The sequence below is a fragment of the Chinchilla lanigera genome, unplaced genomic scaffold, assembly GCF_000276665.1.
Source record: "Chinchilla lanigera isolate Chin_1 unplaced genomic scaffold, ChiLan1.0 scaffold00070, whole genome shotgun sequence".
NCBI classification, from domain to species: Eukaryota; Metazoa; Chordata; class Mammalia; order Rodentia; family Chinchillidae; genus Chinchilla; species Chinchilla lanigera.
Window position 1 is genome coordinate 5,105,391 of NW_004955471.1, and position 21,371 is coordinate 5,126,761.

Consider the following 21,371-nt stretch of genomic DNA (forward strand, 5'->3'; position numbering starts at 1 on the left):
TTTAGTCCACAGTCGGCCAGCCCCGTGCAGGCAGGCTCGATGGGGGGGCCTGGACGGAGGAAAGCCGCTGGGGGCATGGTGGCCAGGAAGCAGAGAGAGGGGAGGGGAGGGGCTGGGTAGAGATATGACCCGTAATACTCTCCCCGAATGGTCTCCTTCATCTTCAGTTTTCCAAGTTCCCACCCTGTCTAGGAAACTTCTCTTGGGTTTCACTGGTGAGTAAAACATTCCCCAAATCTTACTGCTGTGCCTGCAGCTGACTACCGCACACACTTGACTCGGGCTTCCTGGGGACGCTGGCGGGGCGTGCGGTGCCCGTACACAGCTCGGCTGTGTTTTAGTATGAACAGCACCTTGAACAGGATACTCCAGCAACAGCATGTTGTGCTGATTAGATTCACCTGGGGTCCCACAGAGACAGAAGCCAAGCTTGGGAGACAGCACAGTTCTTCAGGGCAGAACGGGGGTGTGGCAGGACAATGGGGAGCAATACTGCGTCTCTCAGGGAAGCTCTGAAAGTCACAGAAGTCAGTAATTCTCACTTCTCTAGCTCAGTGCACTTGACAGACATGACAACCTTTTAGTGCCCTACTACGTCAGTGACTGTTAAGGCCGGGTGACAAATCCTGGGGCATGTGGGGTGTGAAGGCTCCTTCGATAAATCTGTGTAGTACCCTCTTCACTTTTCCATGCAGCTCTCTGTACAGAGCAATAGAAAACATAAAGACACAGCAAGGTTCGGAGTCCCAGTAAACACACAGGCAGCCTTACACATGCATAAAATTCAAGGTGGTAGAAGCATAACCAACGCTACCAAATGCCTACAGTTTTTAAAAACTCACGTTCCCACTTAGACAGTTTTGTTCTCAGATCATCTCCTTTAAAAATTCATTTACCATGTAAATTTTTTTACAGAACAGGTTAATGAATTTTCATCTATCTGTTGGCCAACCTCGATCATTATTAACACACATGGCCTCAGGCTATCTCAGAAAGGGCTTAGTCTAGGCAGTGTGCTCGACAGATTCACTGAGAAGCAAGACAGTATTCTGCCTGTAGGCAATCTGTTTGTTGATCTTCAATGAAAGATTATACAGCATATGACAATATACTATACTGAGTAAGCTTTAGCTGGAAGCCTTCATATCTTTTTCCTAAGGGATTGAACACACACCAGTTTCCAAGAGGTTCAGGCCAAAAGTGGGAGAACTGGCAATTCTCTCACTAACATCCTTCCATCCTAATTCCTTATCATGGAGTGGCATCAGAGACTAGGGTTAGGTATGTAGGCACTGAAATCAGATTGGTTCAGTATAAATCTCAGCACTATCACATACTGCTGAGTGATCTGGGGCAAGGTACTTAAGCTTCTTTGTCTTCATTTCCTCTTCTAAAAATTGTGCTAATAGCTATAGATCTTTTATTGAATTGTTGTGAGGATTAAATGAGATAATATAATGTACTCAGGATGGTTCTCTGCACATAGCAAGCCGTTAGTGTACGATGTTATTTTAGCCTGTGTGTAAGAGATTTAATGCAGTGTCTGGTGGGGTTAAAAGTGCTCAACAAATGTTACCAACTACTCATCATAAGATTAACAGGAACAGGGCCAGGGAAGCCTGGCCTCCCTGCCTGTTCCCAGGCTTATTTCCTGTCCGGCCCGCTCACACCATATAATGTGGCATGCAATGTGTCATACAGTCTTTAAAAGCTTGTATATACTTTCTATTCCTATTTTTTCTGTTCCCCTTCTTACGGTGACTGTCTCTTCCTCGTTCTTTGAGCGCAGGATTCTCTGGCATCTCCACCTTCCCTAGAATGCTGCTGTTCCTCCTGTATTACTCTGAGCAGTGTACACAAATCTATTTTCTATCTCTTTATCTAATATCCTAATTATCGACTGACTTTTTGTTTGAATTTTCTGTCTTATTCCCTAGATCATGAGTTTCCTCAAGAAAAGAGACTGCCATGTATTTCTGTGCTTCTGGAGCCTGGCACATAGTAGGAGGTCAGTAATTATGAATGGCCACAGCTGGTGAATTAATTCAGCATGGACACAGCAACAAGATGCTACTACCATGACTACAGAGCACCCCAGTGTTGAATAAAACATCGTATTAAACACTTCTAGTAAAAAGCTTGCTTTATTGCTTAACATTCTTATGCATCAATTTCCAATTATTTCCATAAATAGACTACTATTACACTCTATAAGGAAACCTGGATTCAGCAGGCAGCATTCCAGGGTTTGAAAAGCACACTAATAAAAAGACCATGCAAATATTTCAAGATATCCCAGTAAAACTACGTATTTACATTTTATAAGCAGTATCTCAAATATTACCTAGAGAATTTATTAATGGATTTCCAAATGGAAATATTATGAAGAGATTTTCAACAAGCCGAGTGTTCTACTGTTTTTTGTGCCAACTACTGCATATTCGCATGGTTTTGCAGCTCTACAGGAAATGGAACAACATAGAGAAAGTGTAGGTACACACACCAGACAATGAAAGGAAGAAAGACAAGAAAAGCAAAGCAGTACTGGCTTAGTGACAAGGTAGATGTGGCTTCAGTGTAACAAAAATTCTTTTAGTCTCTCTGAACTAGGCTTTTTAATCTAAGGAAGGAAACAAATTAACTCAATGTACCCCTCAGTAACGAACAATAAACGTAAAATTTTACTTTAGGATGAGGGTTCGGTTAGAAATAACTTAAACATATGGATGTGATTAATATGGACGCTGTTTTTCTTAAGCACACAACTCTGAAATTGCATTTTATCTCATATGTGTTTACATCTAAAAGCACTATTAGGACAGGAGGGAGAAGAAACTAATTAAAATGAATCATGCTATTTATTAATATAGTAAAATTTTCTGACTTAATTAAAAGTTCTAGAAAGCTGTTTTAAGATTCTTGTTTAACTTTTTACTAAGAAATGTTCAATAAGATTTTATAGTTTAGTCTTCATTCTTTTCAATGTCTATAAAGAGCCACATTATAACCATTCAGTGATTTCTACAGGGTTAGGGTTTCACGCCGTAGCAGCGACCGAGACGCCTCTTTCCCGTCAGACGTCAAAACCCAAACTGCAGCCCGCGTTGCTGGGTGCTGGGCAGTTTCTCCTCTCAGCCTCCTGTCTGCCTGGCTGACTTCGGGAGCCACTGTTAATATCCAGCTTTGATACCAGCAAAAGAAAGAGCACTACTAATCATATGACGACTTGGTCATTCTCTGTTCAAGTTCATACTTAACTCTTAAAGGAAAAATTCTGATAATAATTGTGAAGCTCAAAAGAGGACCCATAACAAGTACTTGACAAAAATGAAACGAAAATTCCCAAAGAGAGAATCATGTCACACAATACATACGGCCTGGTTTGGATAACATCTCTCACTGGTACAAAAGAAAGAAAGAAGGAGGCAAAACATCATTTAAAACATTCAGAAACCTGGCGAACTCTTTACCTAAGGAATAGAGAGTTACTTTTTAGAAGTCAGAGAAATAAAGTCACAAATTATAAGACTAATAAATATATCCAACTCAAATTGTTTCAAATTCAATAAAGTTTGAAACAAACTCAAAATTTTAAAATTCAACTCAAAATTTTAAAAACAGCCTTTGAGGAAAAAAGTTAATTTTGTAGACCAGGATACTCTAGGATATGAAATATTTAAAATTTAATCAGACAAATGTTCAAAATATAGGTCAGAAAATATTTAATCAGTAATGCATGCAAAACAATATACATAAAAGTATACATAAAAGAAATACAGTAAAGAAATGAAGTAGAACTGAACAGAAGTGATTCCACATTAGTTCAAACTTGAATATTTAACAATTTTTAAATTTTGAGAAATTACAGAAAACATCTAAAAATTCAGAAGAGTGGGATTTTAGTGTTTTCTAACAAAGTTAGGCAACTGTTCTATGAACTTTCATATGGAAAGAATCAGATGGATGCAGTAAGAGTGAAAGATAAAAAGGTACAACAGAACTCTTTATAACGGAAAATCTGGAGAAAAATGACCTAATAAACCCTGAAAAAGGAAAACTACACAGCCTTTAAAATGAGTTGAGGATGATTGCAACAACATGAAAACTAGTCTATAATATGCAGATGAAAGAAAAATTCTTATTTATGAAAGTATGTAAATAAAAATATATACACACATACGTACATAATACCCACAATAATGTGTTACGTGAGCTCATACACATGCATGCAGGAATACTGCAGCTACAATCTGGAATAATATGTACTAAGTTATTACTAGCTGTTCTCTCTGGTAAAGAAGAACAAAAAGATTGATAAAATAAAATTTATACTTTCTTCACTATTATATCATTTGACATTTTACATGAGAATGAATTATTTTTGAATAAAGAACAACAAAAATTTTCCATTTTGAAAAAAATCTAAAACCAAGGAAATATAAAAGTCTAAAAAGGACTGCCAATAGTTGTTATAACTTTATGATGTTAAATTTATCCATTAATGTAACAGCCAGAAATATAATTTAATCACCTAAAAACTCCAGGTGATAAACTGGCCAAAAAAATGTCAAATGAATAGATCTTCTTAACACAGTTAATTTTGTTATACTGAACTTACTTCCTATTTCTATTTGATTCCAAGGATCCCTTGGTTTTCACAATATTTTGCTATCATTTAGGATTAATTACATATTTTAAAAGGTGCATAAAATTCTAAATAAACAATATTGTTTTCCTCCAAACAGCATCAAAAATGCATTAGATAACTGGAGGCAGATACATGTCATGAGGTTTTAGGGTCCATAAGAATAGAGAAACAGCATACTGAATATAATAAAGTTTATTTTAAAAATAAGAATGCAATGATAAAAATCAGGAGAAAGAGAAAACTAGGGCAGGAACAGAGTATTTTTACTAGCATATATTCTCAAATAATACTATAAAACATGAAGGCAAAACATGAAGTCATTATAATTTTGGAAATAGGCATAGATTTTCTCCCTGATGCCCCGCAGCTGAGACCATGCATGCCAGGCGCATTACACTGAGGACCAGCCTCCCCTCACTGCAATCTCCAGCTCTTGTAGCTGTCCATCTACTACAGCATAATCCCAGCTGCCAATCTGAAAGAAACCAGCTAGTCAGAGCAGACACAACCAACAGAAACAAATGTCACTCAATAATGTTCAGCGGCTCTGTGTTCATGGATAATTTCAAACAGTATCTCTGCCTAGAACATTGATGTGCTCATTCAAAACACCTCCATCTCTGGCTACTGGAAAGGAGCAGATAAAGCAGCCTGCCTAGAAAAATAAGTGGAATGTCTTCAAAGAGGTTGCCAATGTCAAACACAGTAACACAGTGAAAACGGTGAAAAGTTCTTAAAAACTGAAATAAAACAGAAGTAATTGACTGCATTCAAGACGATATTTCTTAAAACCATTCAAATTTGTCTAAACAACATCAGTAAGAGATACAGCCATTTCGTCCACCATTCATTTAGTAGGAACCACCTCCTTTTTTTGCAACAATACTTCTAAGCATTCAGGCCACCAAAATGAGACGTGGGGGAATTAAATAATATGCTCCTTAACTTCAACAGCACTGGCAGGAGTAGAAGAAAGACGAGAAATTGACTGTTATCAAATAGTTTGTTAACATCTAGAAATTTTGTACTTGACTCAGACAGTAACAGAATTTCAATTGCTTCTTTGCACTAAAAATGAAAATTAGAAGCAGAGTCCAAATTCTTTTCTTTTGGTGGTTATGAGGATTGAGCCTGGCGCCTTTACACTGAGCTCGCTCCTCAGCCCTTTTTTTGGGGAGATACCAGGAATCAAACTCATGACCTCACGCTTGCCAGGCAGGCGCTGTGCCACTGAACTACTGCCGGCCCGCAGAGTACAAATTCCAAACCTTGTCTTTATAAGATATCAGTCATTACTCTGAAAACATATGTACCTTTCATGTGGATAATTTTACACAGATTCTTTAAGTTTATGTATTTTTATCTTAACATTTCCAAAAGCTTGTATTTAGTTTAAAGCTTAGAGAACAAAATTCAGTCATTATATTTAAGACTAATGTAAAGTGAAGACAGTAACTGAAAGAAATGGATTCATGATAGACATCATGCACAACAGCATGGCTACCAGATTTGTAAAGGCAGTTGATAGGAGTACAAAAATCATAAAATTGTAAACACCCTGCTTTATATTCTCGGCTATACAGTTTAGCTTCTCATTGACCTCCTTAACCAGTAAGTCTACGATGGGCGTAATATGGAGTAAATGCAAGGATGAGATTTGCTGACAACTTTGATGCTCATTTAGTTGACTACGAGAAACTCTGATTGTTACGGTTTTGATGTAACACAAAGCCTGGCATAATTTTATGGTATTTTTTATGTAGGTTTTCAATTCAAACTTGACTAATCCTTACTGTTTATTTAGCTTTCATTGTACAGTTCCTGCCCTGCACTGTGTCAAATATGCCATCTGTTTAGCACACTTCTGGCCCAAGATGCTTCGGGGTTGTTTCTGTAACACTTTGGATTAGAGTTACACGAAGCTGTGACTTACTGCATTTAATACTTCTAATGTACTATATTGCTACAACCACTGTAATACTGTTGTCCTAGTCTTAAATCTCACTGCAGTCACCACAGATTCCAGCCCCACCTGCTTTAAACAGACTTACAGGCCACTCCTCCAACTATTTAACAAATGTTAACAATGCTATAAATACCAATTGTGTTTATGCTTTCTGAAAGATTCACTGCGGCCAGGGTTCTGCAGCAGTGTTGAGGCGAACTGAGCCGCTGACTCCCACCAAGAGAGTGATGGGATCCTAAGCCAAAAATGCTTTTCCTCGGATAAGATATCTGATTTGCTACTGCTGTCATGAAACTGGGGTCATGTAAACTTAAACACTGCTGCTGCTGCTTTTTGGAAAACAGACCTCAGAGCGATTATGAGTTGCTAAAACAGTATCTGGAAGGGTAAGCCTGGAAGAGGGAAAACCATCCGCTGACACTAAACACAACTTAGGGGAGATTTTCGGGTTTTACTTCATGTTATAAAACTATATATATATATATATATTCCCCCCCCTTCAAACTGAGCAACATTGGGGTTCTTCTCCCACCTCCTTCCTATGTATGTAGGCGAACAGAGCTGGGATTTGTTCTCAGTAACTTTAAACTTATATAAACATAAAATAACTTGTATATATGCTTGAAAATAGAGGAAAAATTATACTTCTGCAGGAAATATCGTGCATATAGCAAAGTGCAAGATGAAAAAGCACAGACAATGCCACTCATGTTAAGAGCTCTACAAGCAACATCAGGTGCTGCCCTGTATCTTGTCACCTCTGGGCTGCCACCCTGTCTTCCAGCTCCCTGGCCACCGCCGGATCGGCCACGCCCGTTCTGTACAGGCTGTGCCGGGCTCCGGGCTGCATCTGCACCTCGCTTTTATCAAAACGTACTCTGCAGTCCTACTCACAGACTGCAGAATGATTGCAGGATTAAACAAATACATAAAAAGGCCTGCCATCAAATAAATGGTACACTTTCAAGCGCTGGTACAATTTCTGTGGCAGAGGCTTGTTTCTGTAGGTATCAAACCACATTGAATAGAAAGTGCTCCTCCTGATGGCACCTCGTGACTCCGACGTCAGTTAACAAAGCCCAAATTTGGCATAGAGGCTTTCCACTCTTTTATTTTAGATGTTTTTACTATTTTAAATTTTTTCTAGTTAACATATATTGCTCTGAAAAATAAGTTTTTAAACGCCCTTGTGCAACTGATCTCACACACACACACACACACACACACACACACACACACTCCCCACTATGAATCAAAAAATCTCGAATTCAAAAATCTTAGGTCAAAAGCTTTCTTGCATTTAGGTAATGGTGACAAGAACTACAATTTATAGTTATGTATTTAAGATATTTTCACTGAAAGAAATATTCTTTTGTTCCATGTCAAATATCATGGGAAAAATAAAGAAATAAATTCAAATTGGTCAAGTCTGAAAAAAATCCCTATTGATTAGTTGGTAAAATAAGAAAATAAAAATTGAGACTAAGGGTACTCTGGATTCTGAATGAAATAAAAATACCTTTTTGCATAATTTAATTCTTCTCTTTGGTTAAAGTTCTAAGTAAATAGTACATAAACATAAATATTGATACAGATTGCCATAAATACTCTCAGCAACATCAGACATTTTCATTAATATTAATCTTAGATAAACCAGTAAGCAAAAATGGTATTGTTTTAAATTGAATGTCTCTAATTACTAGTGAAGATAAACTACTTTTTATGTATGGTGTGTGAATTATATGCCTGTATTTTATCTGTTGTCTTATTTCTGGATATACAGAAACTTTGGATTTCATATGGCTAACTATACCAATTTCCTTAGTGATGCCTGGTTTTGATATTAGACTTAAAAGGTCTAACAAATTCCAATTTTCTTTTACAAATTCCAGTATTAAAATACTATTCACTCATTTTCTAAGTTCTGTAGTTTCATTTTTCATATTATTATAATCAATATCCCAAGCTAATACATGTACTACACTTACAATTTCTTTTAGTATGTGAAGTAAGGAATCTATATGAATTCATGTTCTAAATAGTTAGCCATCTATCCTACTAAATTCGGGGTAAATAAGCGTGTAGAATGAAGGCCTAAAAAGAAATACAATTGTATTCCAAATATAATAAGGAAACTAAGGAAAATACTTATATTCAGCCTTTTAGAAAGGAAAAATTACACAATGAATACTGGCATTATCGTGTAATTATTTTGTGGATTTGGATTTAAGAGGTTTCCTTTAGTAGTAAAAATATTTGTCCTGACTTGTATTTGACCCTAAATTCAAATACTCTTTTGAAATGGTGTTAAATAAGACAGTGTTGGAAGAATACGAACGGCTGAGCCAAACCCAGTTTGGCAGAATTAATGAACAGAAAATGGTTTTTATTTATTTGCCCTTGTTTGTGAAACAATGTATGTAAGGCTAGGAAAATAGAGTAGATTAAAATATAATAAATACGGAGAGAACAGGAGAAATAATACCAGAGATAAATAAAAAAGCAAAGAGGTCAGCGAGGATAAACAGTTAAAGATAAGAAAATATCCATCAGAAGGGGTCACAAGATAGCTGAAAAAAAGATTAGCATATTTGCCTGAAAAAAAATCTTTCTGATATGTGATATATGTAAATGCAGCCATGTATATTGATAACCCAGCTGTTTTCTAAAAATTAAAAACAACATAAAAGTTTAATGTGCTGCAGGCTGTTTCTCTGATTACTCTTCCTCCTCTTATGGTTATTATTTCTATCGTTTAGTGCTCTTTTTATGGAGAGATTATTTTTATGATCACTTCCTATGCCATATGCATTAACCACTCACTCCAGAACGGCAACTTCCCGGGGCGGAATGGGACTTCTGAAGGGCAGGAGGTGAACGTGTGACCTTCACTAGATACCTCGCCTGCACGTGGGACCACGTGAATGTGAAGGGTTAGAAATGGAACTAAGTTTGTAGCAGGACACGGAAATAACTAAAAATACATCCACTGAACAGAGTGGCCCGCTCTTTATACTCCAGAAGGGCGCACATCTATCCAGGTAGCACGGTGTGAGTGTGAAGAGGTAGTACTGAGCAGATGTACAAACGCACTGATGTTAGTGACGGGAAAGCACCTCACTGAAACAAGCATGGAGAAAAACGGGTCTGGCTAGGAGATGGAGGGGGCTGTAAGCCAGCAGGCAGCAATACCAAAAGCTTCCCCACTGGCAGGAGGTCTGAGGCAGGGCTGGACTCGGAGGCTGGACCACCCTGGGCAACAGGCGTAGCATGGCAGTCGGGGCTCCCCCGGCCCCACGCAGCTCACTGCCACCCAGGGTTCTGGAGGAAAGAGTTTGTGAGGACAGAGGCGCTCTGCGACTGTGCCCTCACAGTTCCCTAGCGCCAGGTCGCCTGTATCTGCTGGACAGCACCTCACCATCACCAAAGCAGTCCTCTGGACCGCCTGCGTACTCTCTGTGTGCCCCGCTGGAACGGAGCTCTGTGAGGAAGGGACTTGACTGTCTTATTCATCTCTGTATCCTTACCACCTTGAACAAACTGAGTATTGTTGAATACATGAATGAGAAAGTAAGCTCTCCAGGTTCCTCTGCCCCTTCCGGCCTTGCTTATCTACTCAGTTCAGGTTTCAGCGTTTCAGCAGCATCCCCTTCACCAGATTTAGTGGCCGTCCTTTCACCCTCAGCCCTTCTGTTATACGTTCCACCCTATGTCGATGGCAAAATGCCACCTGTGTTGGTCTCTGCCTCTCCTTCCCTCTCTTTCTCTCTCTGTCTCTGCCTCTCTCTCTCACACACACTCCTTTTGTGAATTTTTCTACATTCATTTTGCTGTTGAAAACACAGAAAAACAATACGGAACAGAAATAATGATTAAGCAACACCTATGAAGCATCCATCTCTGTGTCAGATATTTCTATAAATAAATAGAACCTCATCCTTAGCACAAATGCGCATGAAGATAATCTTGCTGCTCCCTGCCTGGTTCGGAGGCCACACTGACTCACACAACCCTTGCCACGCTCACCTTCTACTCTCCAATTACAGAGGGGCACCATCATTCCCTCGTGTCCGGGGCTTATCTCTCCCTGTGCTCTGGATTTTGTTCCGTCCCACTTCCTCATAGAGGTTGAGCGTCTACAACATGCTTTCTTTCCTGTGTGACATACCTCCCTTTTTCGGATCTTTCCAGTGAAACATGGTCAAATACTTAGCTACCCATAGAAAAATGTCTCCCCTTAGAGGACTGCTAATGGTATACGGATTTCTATACGGCACAGTGTTCTTAAGATTGTGGCGATGGCTATGCACCTTTGTGAATACATTACAACCACTGTACTGTATACTTTCAGTGAGTGAATTGTATCTCAATGAAGTTAGTAAAAAACTCTCCTGTAGGGGTGAGGATAGACTCAGTGGCAGAGGGCTTATATGGTCCATATATAACTTACACGGTATTGAAGGCACTCCATCTCATTGACCTTACCACCTTCAATTCATTTCACATCACAGCTTTTGTGTGTGTACAAGAAACTAAGGCAGTGGGCCCCGTGCGGGGATGCTCTGCCCACCACCCCACTCACTGATCGTGATCATCCTCCAGCTGCCTGTTTCCCAGACACACACCTGGACTGCATAAGGCGAGGTTTAGTAGTTGTCCCAAATGCTTGGGCATGCATGCATGCATATATACATATCCATCCATACATATATCCACCCATACACACATTTATCTCAACACTGAATTTATCACAGTGTGTTTTAACTGTTTATGTATCCCATTTTCCTATTAGATAATGAACTCTAGCTCAAGATTGGAATTCCCTTCCTACCCTTTAAACTTATTACATAACTTGGGTTTTAAAAAAATAATAAATTAGTGAATTATTTTTGTTTTCTGCTTTCTTTGTCTCCCTTAACAATGAACTCTACGTGTCCTCTAGGAAATACTATCTAATAACTCCTTAGCACCAACATTTTATTATTCTTTCTAAGATGTCCTTACTAGCTCATGTTCCTCTTACAGTTGTATTTTTCTAACTCAGGGACTGAGCTGAGAACAACATGAGGGAAGGAGGAATAACCTGCTGAACATCTATGATCAAAAAGGCACCATGCCTGGCGCTTTACACGTATTATATCTCGCCTAACCGTTAATGGGTGGGCATTATCTTACTAAGTCCGTACTTCAGGAAACAGAGTCTAAAAATTAAAGTCAGAACTAGCAGTCATCAGAGGAGTCAAATGTACATTTAATTATTTATGTGTTGTATTACACCACATTCTGCTACAAAATTTAGCTCTCGTCAATGGTATAGGAAGGCAATAATAAAAGATTATATTTATTTTAGTAATATATTTATATTAATAATGCTAAATAACAGAGATATAGTCTTGGGTTTTTTGTTTGTTTATTTGTTTTGTTTTTGTTCTTGTCTTTTTGAGTCAAGTTTTCACTACGTAGTTCAGGCTGGCCTTGAATGTACTTTGCAGCTCAGGCTGCCCTGAAACTTGCCAGTGAGCCTCCTGAGTGCTGCGATTACAGGGGTGCACAAGTACACCCGGTCTCAGAGACACAATCTTATCTCAAGAACATCACACCCCTATCATCCCCGGAATATCACGGTTCATGTTTATTTACTGAATGTAGAATCTGATATACAATGTATGTATATTATATGCTGTACTATAAACATCTAATACACAATACGTATTATATAAATATAAATGGGTATGATGAGTAGAAAACTATGCAGTTAAGACTTAACCTTCTAACAATTATGGGAAAGAGAAGGAAGTGAAAGAATTTAAAGCAAACGTTTAAGATAGTCTTTAGTAAATGGTGATCATGAAAAATAAATATAAAACACTTATTTGGTATGGCAGTCCCTTAAAAAGTTAAACAGGGAAGTACCCCATAATCCAGCAACATGATGACTTTGCACATACACAAAAGACTGAAAAGTAAAGCCTTGAATAAATACTTGTACATCCATGTTTATATTACTCACAACAGCCAAAAGTAAGAACAACCCACAATATCCACTGATGGTTGAACGGAGAAGTAAAATGTAGTATAGACATATAAGGGAGATTATTCGCCCCTTAAATAGAAGAAAATTCTGATGCTACAACATAGATGAATTTTAAAGACATGCCAAGTAAAGTAAACCTTACACAAAAGGACAAATAATGAATGATCCCACTTCTGTGAGATACCGTGAGTACGTAAATTCATAAAGATCAGGGACTCAGAGGAGGAAGAAACACTGAGTTATTGTCTGACGCATACAGTTTTGATTTGAGAAGGGAGAAAATCTGCAGACTGTGGCGATGGCTGCAAAACAATGTTTTTTGGTTTTTTGCAATGGGGACTTTTCTACCCCGGGCTTTATGCATGCTGAGCACATGTTTTACCACTAAGCTACACCCGCAACTCTATGTGAATGTTCTCAATGCTACTGAACTAAACACTCAAAAATGGTAACAATAAGTTTTACTTTACATGTACTTATCTGATCACAATAAAAATCTTATTTGACATTATAATCCATTTAGGCAAAAGAAAAATAAGTCTAGTTACCACTCATATTTCAATTACATATCTGATGTCTACATGATGCACACCCATTCCCCAAGAGCCCACCTACCAAGTAACTATGTCTTGTCCCATTCTATTAGCCTACGTTTTGAAGTTCCATGGCTTCCAAAGATTACAGCACAGACCTCTACATCTCTGTTGTTCAGTGCTGCAGCCACTATTCATATGTGCCCACTTCAATTTAAATTAAGTAAAACTGAATAAAAGCAAACATTCAGTCCCTCAGTCGAAGTAGCTACCATTCAAGTGCACGAAGAGCGTATGTGGCTCTGGTCGTCATACTGTACAATATGGACAGAAGTACTTCCATCACTATAAAAGTTGTATTACACAACACTCTTCTAGACTGTACCGTAAATTTCTTTTGAAATCACTGCCTGGGGAGATGAGGTGAACCCAGAGTAAAAACAAAGCCAGTCCACGGGTGACTTACAGAGGACACCCCCGCTGACTACCTTGCTAGATACACACAGGTGAGCACCACTTTCACAATGTAACGTTGCATGAACTCCATGAAGTAAAAGGCAGTGCTAGGTACAGTATCACAGACACACCAAGGGCTAAGTCTTTTTAAACAACAGCACATCACATGGAAAGATGAGTGTTAAGTATATTTTCATAGTAACTCTATGGAGTATTAGGGAATTTCAGGATTAAAACTACAGAGATTATATATAGCAACATAAAAACTATGCTGATATGTTAAGTAAAATAGATTATAAAATTGATTCATAGGGTAAATTCAGTTATAGATTAGTTATACAGAGCTATGAAATGGATAATTACTATAAGCACCAAAAATGGGTAGTTAATTTGTTGAAGAATCACTGGCTTTTAATGAGGTAGCAAATGTCCAAATATTGCTGTTTCATTATTGCTAAAACAAAAAGAAAGGAAATAGACTTATGCTGTTCAGATCTGACAATGAAACTATGCTGTCTCTAGAGCAACTTGCATGTTGCTCTGACCACAACTTCATACACAGAATCCTGTGTACGTTCTGTGTTGCACAGTTGTTACTCTAGTAAACTAAAATACTCCGGAAGGAACATTTTCAAATAATGAAAAACATGTAAGCATCTTCTGGGGTCTGATTCAGCTCACTGCTCCACAGTTTTTAAAACATGAAAGACAGCAATTCAAAATTGTACAATTTAGGGTAAATACATATCCAGTATACAGTGCTTTTGTTTGTAGACTTTTATCTAGCACATAAGCCAGGTGATAACGCACGCATTTACTTAAATATGTCCTTTTACATTTTCCTAGAATCAGGTCAGAAGTATAACTATACAGGAATCCATCAAATCTGATGAAAAATGATAAACCTTACACGTTACAAATAATGCATCCTTTAAAAACAAACAACTTTCACTATGAATCAAATACCCTAGTTTTGTACATAGTTCTCTTCTAAAACTTGTATTAATGTTTCAGGCTGTATTTGTTTAATTCTATAATTTTTCATATGAGTTATGTTGGAGTTAGTAGAATAATTCGATTAGAAATACTAAAAAAACCCAGGATCTTCTATAGAATTTTTAGTGAATATTGTGTTCACCAAAATTATGTGCTGAGTGTCTTTTTTTTTTTTTTTTTTTTTTTTTTTTTTTTTGGTTTTTCTCCGGTACCGGGAACCGAACTCACGACCTTGCGCTTGCCAGGCAGGCGCTTTGCCGCTGAGCTAAATCCCCAGCCCCTGTGCTGAGTGTCTTATCTTAGAAAGTAAATGCCAAAAATAAAACAAGGCTCACTGACATTTAGCAAGCTTGATGACGCATGGCAGTTTTAGACTTCGGTCTCACTACTAGCTTCTATATAGTTACACATGTATTATATATTACACATAAATGTTTCACTGAATTAGATATTTATACTCAAATCATATTTTTAAATGAATAAATTACTATTTGCTAATATTTCCAATCATGTGAGTGGGCTCAGGAACTATAAAAATTATAAATATGACTTAGTGAACCTTAAGGGCTCAAAATGGTGAAGCTCTCATTTTCTATTGAGTCAAACACGTTTTTGGAGGGCAGCTCTGGGTTCAAGTCACCAACAGGTTATCCAGCCTAGGTCACTGACCCGTCTGCTTCCAACCTTCAGCGGTGTACTGGAAGGACAGGGAAGATGACACAGCTCCTGTCTCGGTCACACAGCTTACCTCTCTCAGCACGGGATCAGTTATTGAGTTCAGGCTGACGGCACCCTCGTAAGTCAGGTAATAGAACACATTGAGGGCTCGCACAGCCTCTGGCCCTTGCTGTTTATAGCCGAAAATGAGATCGATCCACTGGTGAAGCTGGCAGGAAACAAATTCACTCTCCAGGGCCTGAAAAAGCAGAGACCAGATAATGGTGTTTAATTCTGTTGTTAAAAGTCAGAGAGCTCTTCAGGACAAGCAGTAACATTCCACACCAAACTTACTGTAACAAATTAACAAAACAACACTGAAAATCCAGTAGGTAGCCAGTAGGTGAGCACTTACAGTATCTCAGCCAGCTGGAGGCCGAGTTAGAGGACTGAGAACTCCAGGCCAGCCAGGGCAACAAAGGAAGACCCTGTTGCAACTGAAAACAAAACCTAGGATAGTGCTGTAGGTCAGAGGTAGAACATGCCTCTGTATGCAGAAGGTCCTGGGTTCAGTTCCAGCACCACAAGCAACCAAACAAAATTATGTCTTATTTCCTGCCAGAATCTGTTTTAGGCATGTAAGAAAAGACTTCTGGACATTTACCATGATGAACTGTAACAACTAATGAATTTTTAGCACAGTGAGAACCAGAACTGGACCTATCTTGGTGACATTTGTGAATCATGCTTTGAAAGGTGCTCAATTTATGCTTCAAAGAAAGGATATGTAGTGTGAAGGCAACTTTAGGAAAGCAAATGTGAAAACCTAAAAATTTCCTATCTGCATGAAATATGTATAATTTTTTAGAATTAAAACATTTTGTGGCTTATTACTACTATCCAAATTATTTAGATAGCATTTTGATTGAGTTTTTACTCTTCCAAATTAGATTTTGTAAGGGACAGTTATAATTAGTGGTTTATTACTCTAGGTATTAATATAAAACCAAGTCAAATATTTTATGTTATTAACATAACAGTGCTCAATAAATAATGGATGAACATAATCAAGTGTTCAGTTGAAGTGCTGGGCACAAGATTTGCTTTCTATTCATCATTTTATTTCCACTTATTAGCACTGTGCCAAAAGTACAATAGGTACCAATAAATGTTTCCTGAATTGAGTAAAGTTTAGACTTTAGAAAACTAAAAAGTTTTAAAAACTGGAGACCTACTTTTTAGGGAAGTGTTCATCTTCATTCCATATAACATTATCAAAATTATTCCAGCATAAACGTTTACCATTATCAGCTAGCTTATCAATAAATAATGCTATAAAAATCAAGGAGTTCTCAAAGTATACCAAATTATATCTGGTAATATATGTATTAAGTATCTCTGGTACCTCACTGAAATTAATTCTTATTTTTAGAGTAAAACTTATAACTGTAATGTGTTTTTATTGCCGCTTGCTGCTATGTCATAAATATTAGAAGGGAAGATCGATAGGTTTTAAAACAAAATTGACTAACATCTTTTTTTGGAGGGGAAGGGATTTGACCCAGGGCCTGGCACACGCTAAGTGTACACTCTACCACCGAGCTACACCTGCAGCCCCCACATTGACTTGCTTCTATAGGAACCACCAGTAAGATATAAACCATCTTGTGACAAAAGATATTCCTGTTGGCTCTTGGGTGTACTGCTGTGCTAATATATGCTAAGTTAATATATGCACCTATGAGTAAAAGAAATGTTTATAGCAAAATACAAATCATATATTTCATTTAATAACATTTACATGGTTTCACAATACCATAAAATATAAACTATGATTCTGTAAATAAATTTTACAAGCAATTTTCACATTCCCCAAGTATATGTGAAATGAAATATCCCTAAAAAAATATAAAATTCATTGTATTTGTCAATTTAGTAAAAAGATGAAACAGCACAAAACTGCTCCATATTTTACTTCAAATAAGAAAAGGGTCACTTTAAGTAAATTCATATTTAAGTTAAAAAACTAAGTAAGTTTTTTTTTTGTACCGAGAATTAACTCAGGACCTTGCACTTGACAGGCAGGTGCTTATGCCACTGAGCTATATCCCAGCCCCACTAAGTTCTTATTGTAAGTGCACAAATCTAAAACGAACCTAAAAGTCCAGGAACTAGTAATGCAAGTTGCATACAAAAATGATACGTTTGTTTCATTAACTTGGGCCTTGAGTGGGGGTGGGAGGGAGTGGGGCACACGTTTAAAGTGACACATAAAAACAGCAATTGTCTTAATTTGTGTGCAGTGCACTCCACACAAAAGCCCTAAATATGTTCAAATTAGAGCAAGCTGCTTGATTGTCACTGCAGTCTCATGTCACATTAATGCATGACAAACATTAAACCATACACTTAAATGGCAATTTATATCATTTAAATGTTTACTGCCAGACTAGCTCATCACTCATTTAAATGTGACTTTCTGACAGCTAATTTCAGTTAATTTTCTCCAATTCACTTAATTAGAACTTTCAATCAGGGAGGGACTTATACGTATCTTAGAGCTTTTTGGTTGTTCAAAAATCGGAGTTAATAAACTGCTGAAAAGCTCTACTATATATAATAGATTAACATGCAGTATCTCTGTGCTAGGAGAAAGCGTCACTATATGAAGCAAACTCACAGTACGTGTTCTTAGGAAGAACTTACATTTATTTATGTAAATAATTCTCTCGCCAGTAGTTTAAATAAAAAACATTTAGTTCATATACACACACTATTGAAACAATAAAAAAACCTGCATCCAAGCTAATTAAAAATTAATGACTTCAAAATTGTTTAATAAGATAAAACAGTCAGGAGTCTCCTGAGTGTCTGTGGTTTGTGATTTGAGACTATAAAATTCTAGAAGGCTCAGCAAATGACAAAGTACAAATGAATTTTCTCAATATTAAAGCTCTAAAAACTAGGGCAATTTTATTTTATGTGTCATCAAACAAAGAACTGAATTTTCCTAATGGTTGATTACTTCTTTATGCACATTCAAAATGGTGAAGCTGGTTAGATTTAAACACTTAACGCTTTACATCTTGACGCCACTTCGGAATTTTAAACAAAAACGCTGAAAGGAACGACGCTGCGTGCTCATGTTATGGCGCCGTCGTCCCACTGTCCACGTACACTGGACGCAGGTCAGCCCTGCGGCGTCCACAGGTAACTTTCAGAATTACTTGGCAGACTCTATTCCGGACGGTGATAAACACATTTCCTCTTTGTGAAATGTGTTTTCTTTTAATTTTTAGAAAAGTAAAGTAAAAATTTCATTAGAAGACGGCAAGCATTCCTCAAAATTTACTAAAGCCTTGAAAAGGTACCCCAAAGAACAATATGACAGCTATAAAAGAAGTCCTAGAAGTTTTGAAATAATTTCTATACCAAGTCAGCTCAAGATTTTAACATCCTTTTAGGGTCACTGAATGACAGTTGCCCAACCAAAAGCATATATATATATATATATATATATATATATATATATATATATATCCACATCCTTATCAAACCCTGACGAAGGAGAAAGGACAGGTAGGAGGAAATTACAGAAAAGGAAAATACACAAAGGAATGTGTATATTAAAAGTGTAATATCCCAGGATTGTATTTTTGAGATTCAGAAACAAAAAACTATAAAAACTTCTATGAAAATTCTTTGAGATCCCTTCTCATACGTTGATTTTTAAAAAATATTCTTCATATAAAATTCTTAGTTGGATCCACTTTTTTACACACACACACACACACACACACACACACACACACACACACACACAGAAAACATGCCAGTGGAATGCTAAGCATCTGAGGTTTTTCAGAGCCTTGAGGACAGACAGTCCTCATTAAGACCGGAGTTAAATATGGTGTGCAGCTAGGGGATAGTAACATTCTTCCCATGCTGCTCTCAAACCCCACCAATCAATGGTTAGCACTCCCCAGCAGGCTGGGTTCATCATTTACATCCAATGTGTATTCTGAGTAAAATTTGTAAAAAAGAAAATCGACTAAAATGTCCAACACAATACAGTAATATTCAACTCATATGAGTTATTATAAAATAAATCAATGACTAATGTCTTATTGTTAAGGATCAAATAAGACTATGAAAAGACTATCATATTGAAGCCTCACACAAATTGTCAATCCAATCCAGAGGGACTCATATTAGTCTTGACAAACTGTCTCAGGGCTGATATCTGTTTTTGTAATGAGACCTATTAGGCTGGGACTAAAACACTTGGAATATGCTAAAAAGTATAGTACACATATGTCAAATACCAACACTTATTAGTAACTTTCATTTGTTTGGTACTCGTGCAGAATATCAACAAATTAAAGCTTTAATATTATAAAGATAATAGTAAATTATTCATAAATAACTCGCTTGTATAACCTTGTGTCAGAAATAATTACATATGAAATGTATCTAACAATAAATCTCAATGAAAGAATGCAATCTATGTTTTCCTAAAATTAGCCCATTAAAGGATATGAATTATTTATTGATTAAAAATGTTATATAAGATTATCTTTTCTTTCTCAGAGTAAAGTAATATGGTAACATATAGAAATAGTTTGCTTTATCCAAGTAAGCTACTCAAAAATAAAAATTCTAAAATAAAAGGTATTAATCACTTATTTATTAAATCTATTAGAGTATACTAGAGATACTCTAACAAAATCAAATTTTCACTAATGTAAAAATTATATAAAATCATAGAAACTCAATTTCAATTAACCCAAGAAATTATTATGTAACTGTTTACCTCAACACAAAGAGATGCATTGGTATACTATTTTATGCTTATCATGTTTATGTTTCCCAGATTAATGATAATATTTACTTATCCCTTTGGTAAGTGTCATACTACTTCATTTTAAAAAGTAATTAAATAATTAGTGATACCTATATGACATAATTCTTTAATAAAAATCAACTATAGAGATCAAATATAATTTACAAGCTTTTAAATACAGAAATAATCATATCAACAGAAGAAAACAGCCATCTACAGCCTCTGCACTGATACGCATTTCTGCCTATCAATGCCATGCTGATACTCCCAGGCTTCTAGAAGGTCCCATGCCCTATCCTCCATGAGGTTGTAAGATACACAATGCCATACCCATACCTGCAGGTTTCAAATAGAAAAATAACAACCACTAATTCATTCCCCAGACTTGCTATACTTTGTTGTAGTATCTATTTAATTGTATATTTACTGAAAGAATGAAAAATTAGTTTTGTAAATTTTAAATTTTACTTATAAGAATCTTAATTCATCTCGTTATACACAGTGATATATTTTAAAGGAGTCAGTGATTGGATTAGCAAGAAGCTAATGTACAAAATTGTGAACTTGAAATTTTAGGTATTTTTCACTTGAAATAAACGCAATACAGTGTTCTTTCTACATATGTGTGCTGCATACATGTGTGCGCACACACACAGATTTAAAATGGACTGGCCTGTTATGTTTGCATGTGCTGGATTTCAAACACTAGTGGTAATGTTTCCTTAACATTGATATATGACCTTTGTAATTTACATTGAAGAAAGCTGTTTTTTTCAGCCTAATTAGAACTGTTTCAAATTTTCTTGCTAAATATATGATATAAAGTCCTTTCAACTTTTTTATTCTAAAGTTTCTTTCCATGTCAACTTTGTTCCAATCAAAATATGCTTTGAATTAAATGATTTTGATTGAATATGTGGATCACATTTCACTTCTAAGATTTAAAGTCCAAAAAGGAAAAGTTTAGCCTGTTCAAACAAAGCAAGAGCAGCCACTTTGCAGAAAGCTATTCACATTTAAGAAGACTGACAAATTGTTTGTGTGCACCATTAGGTCTCCTTTCTGCAATAGTTGCCAGATTTCCTGTCCCCTAAACAGATACATTAACTCCTTAAGTGCTGGCTCCAAACCTGTGGTGAATCTGGGTAACTTTAGCAAATATTAAATTTACCTACAGTTTTCTTATTTAAATAACTCTAAGGAAAAACAAACTGCAGATGTATCAAAATTAACAATGA

General features: G+C 36.7%; 1 protein-coding gene across 1 annotated transcript in view; it reads right to left on the bottom strand.

Moving 5' to 3' along the window:
- The window catches only part of Lrba (LPS-responsive vesicle trafficking, beach and anchor containing), a gene marked incomplete at its 5' end in the record, with an annotated part of 597,162 nt that overhangs the window by 52,856 nt on the left and 522,935 nt on the right, over nucleotides 1-21,371 (bottom strand). The window contains 1 exon segment of the mRNA XM_013522882.1: nucleotides 15,382-15,549. Coding sequence (XP_013378336.1) covers nucleotides 15,382-15,549 — 168 coding nt within the window.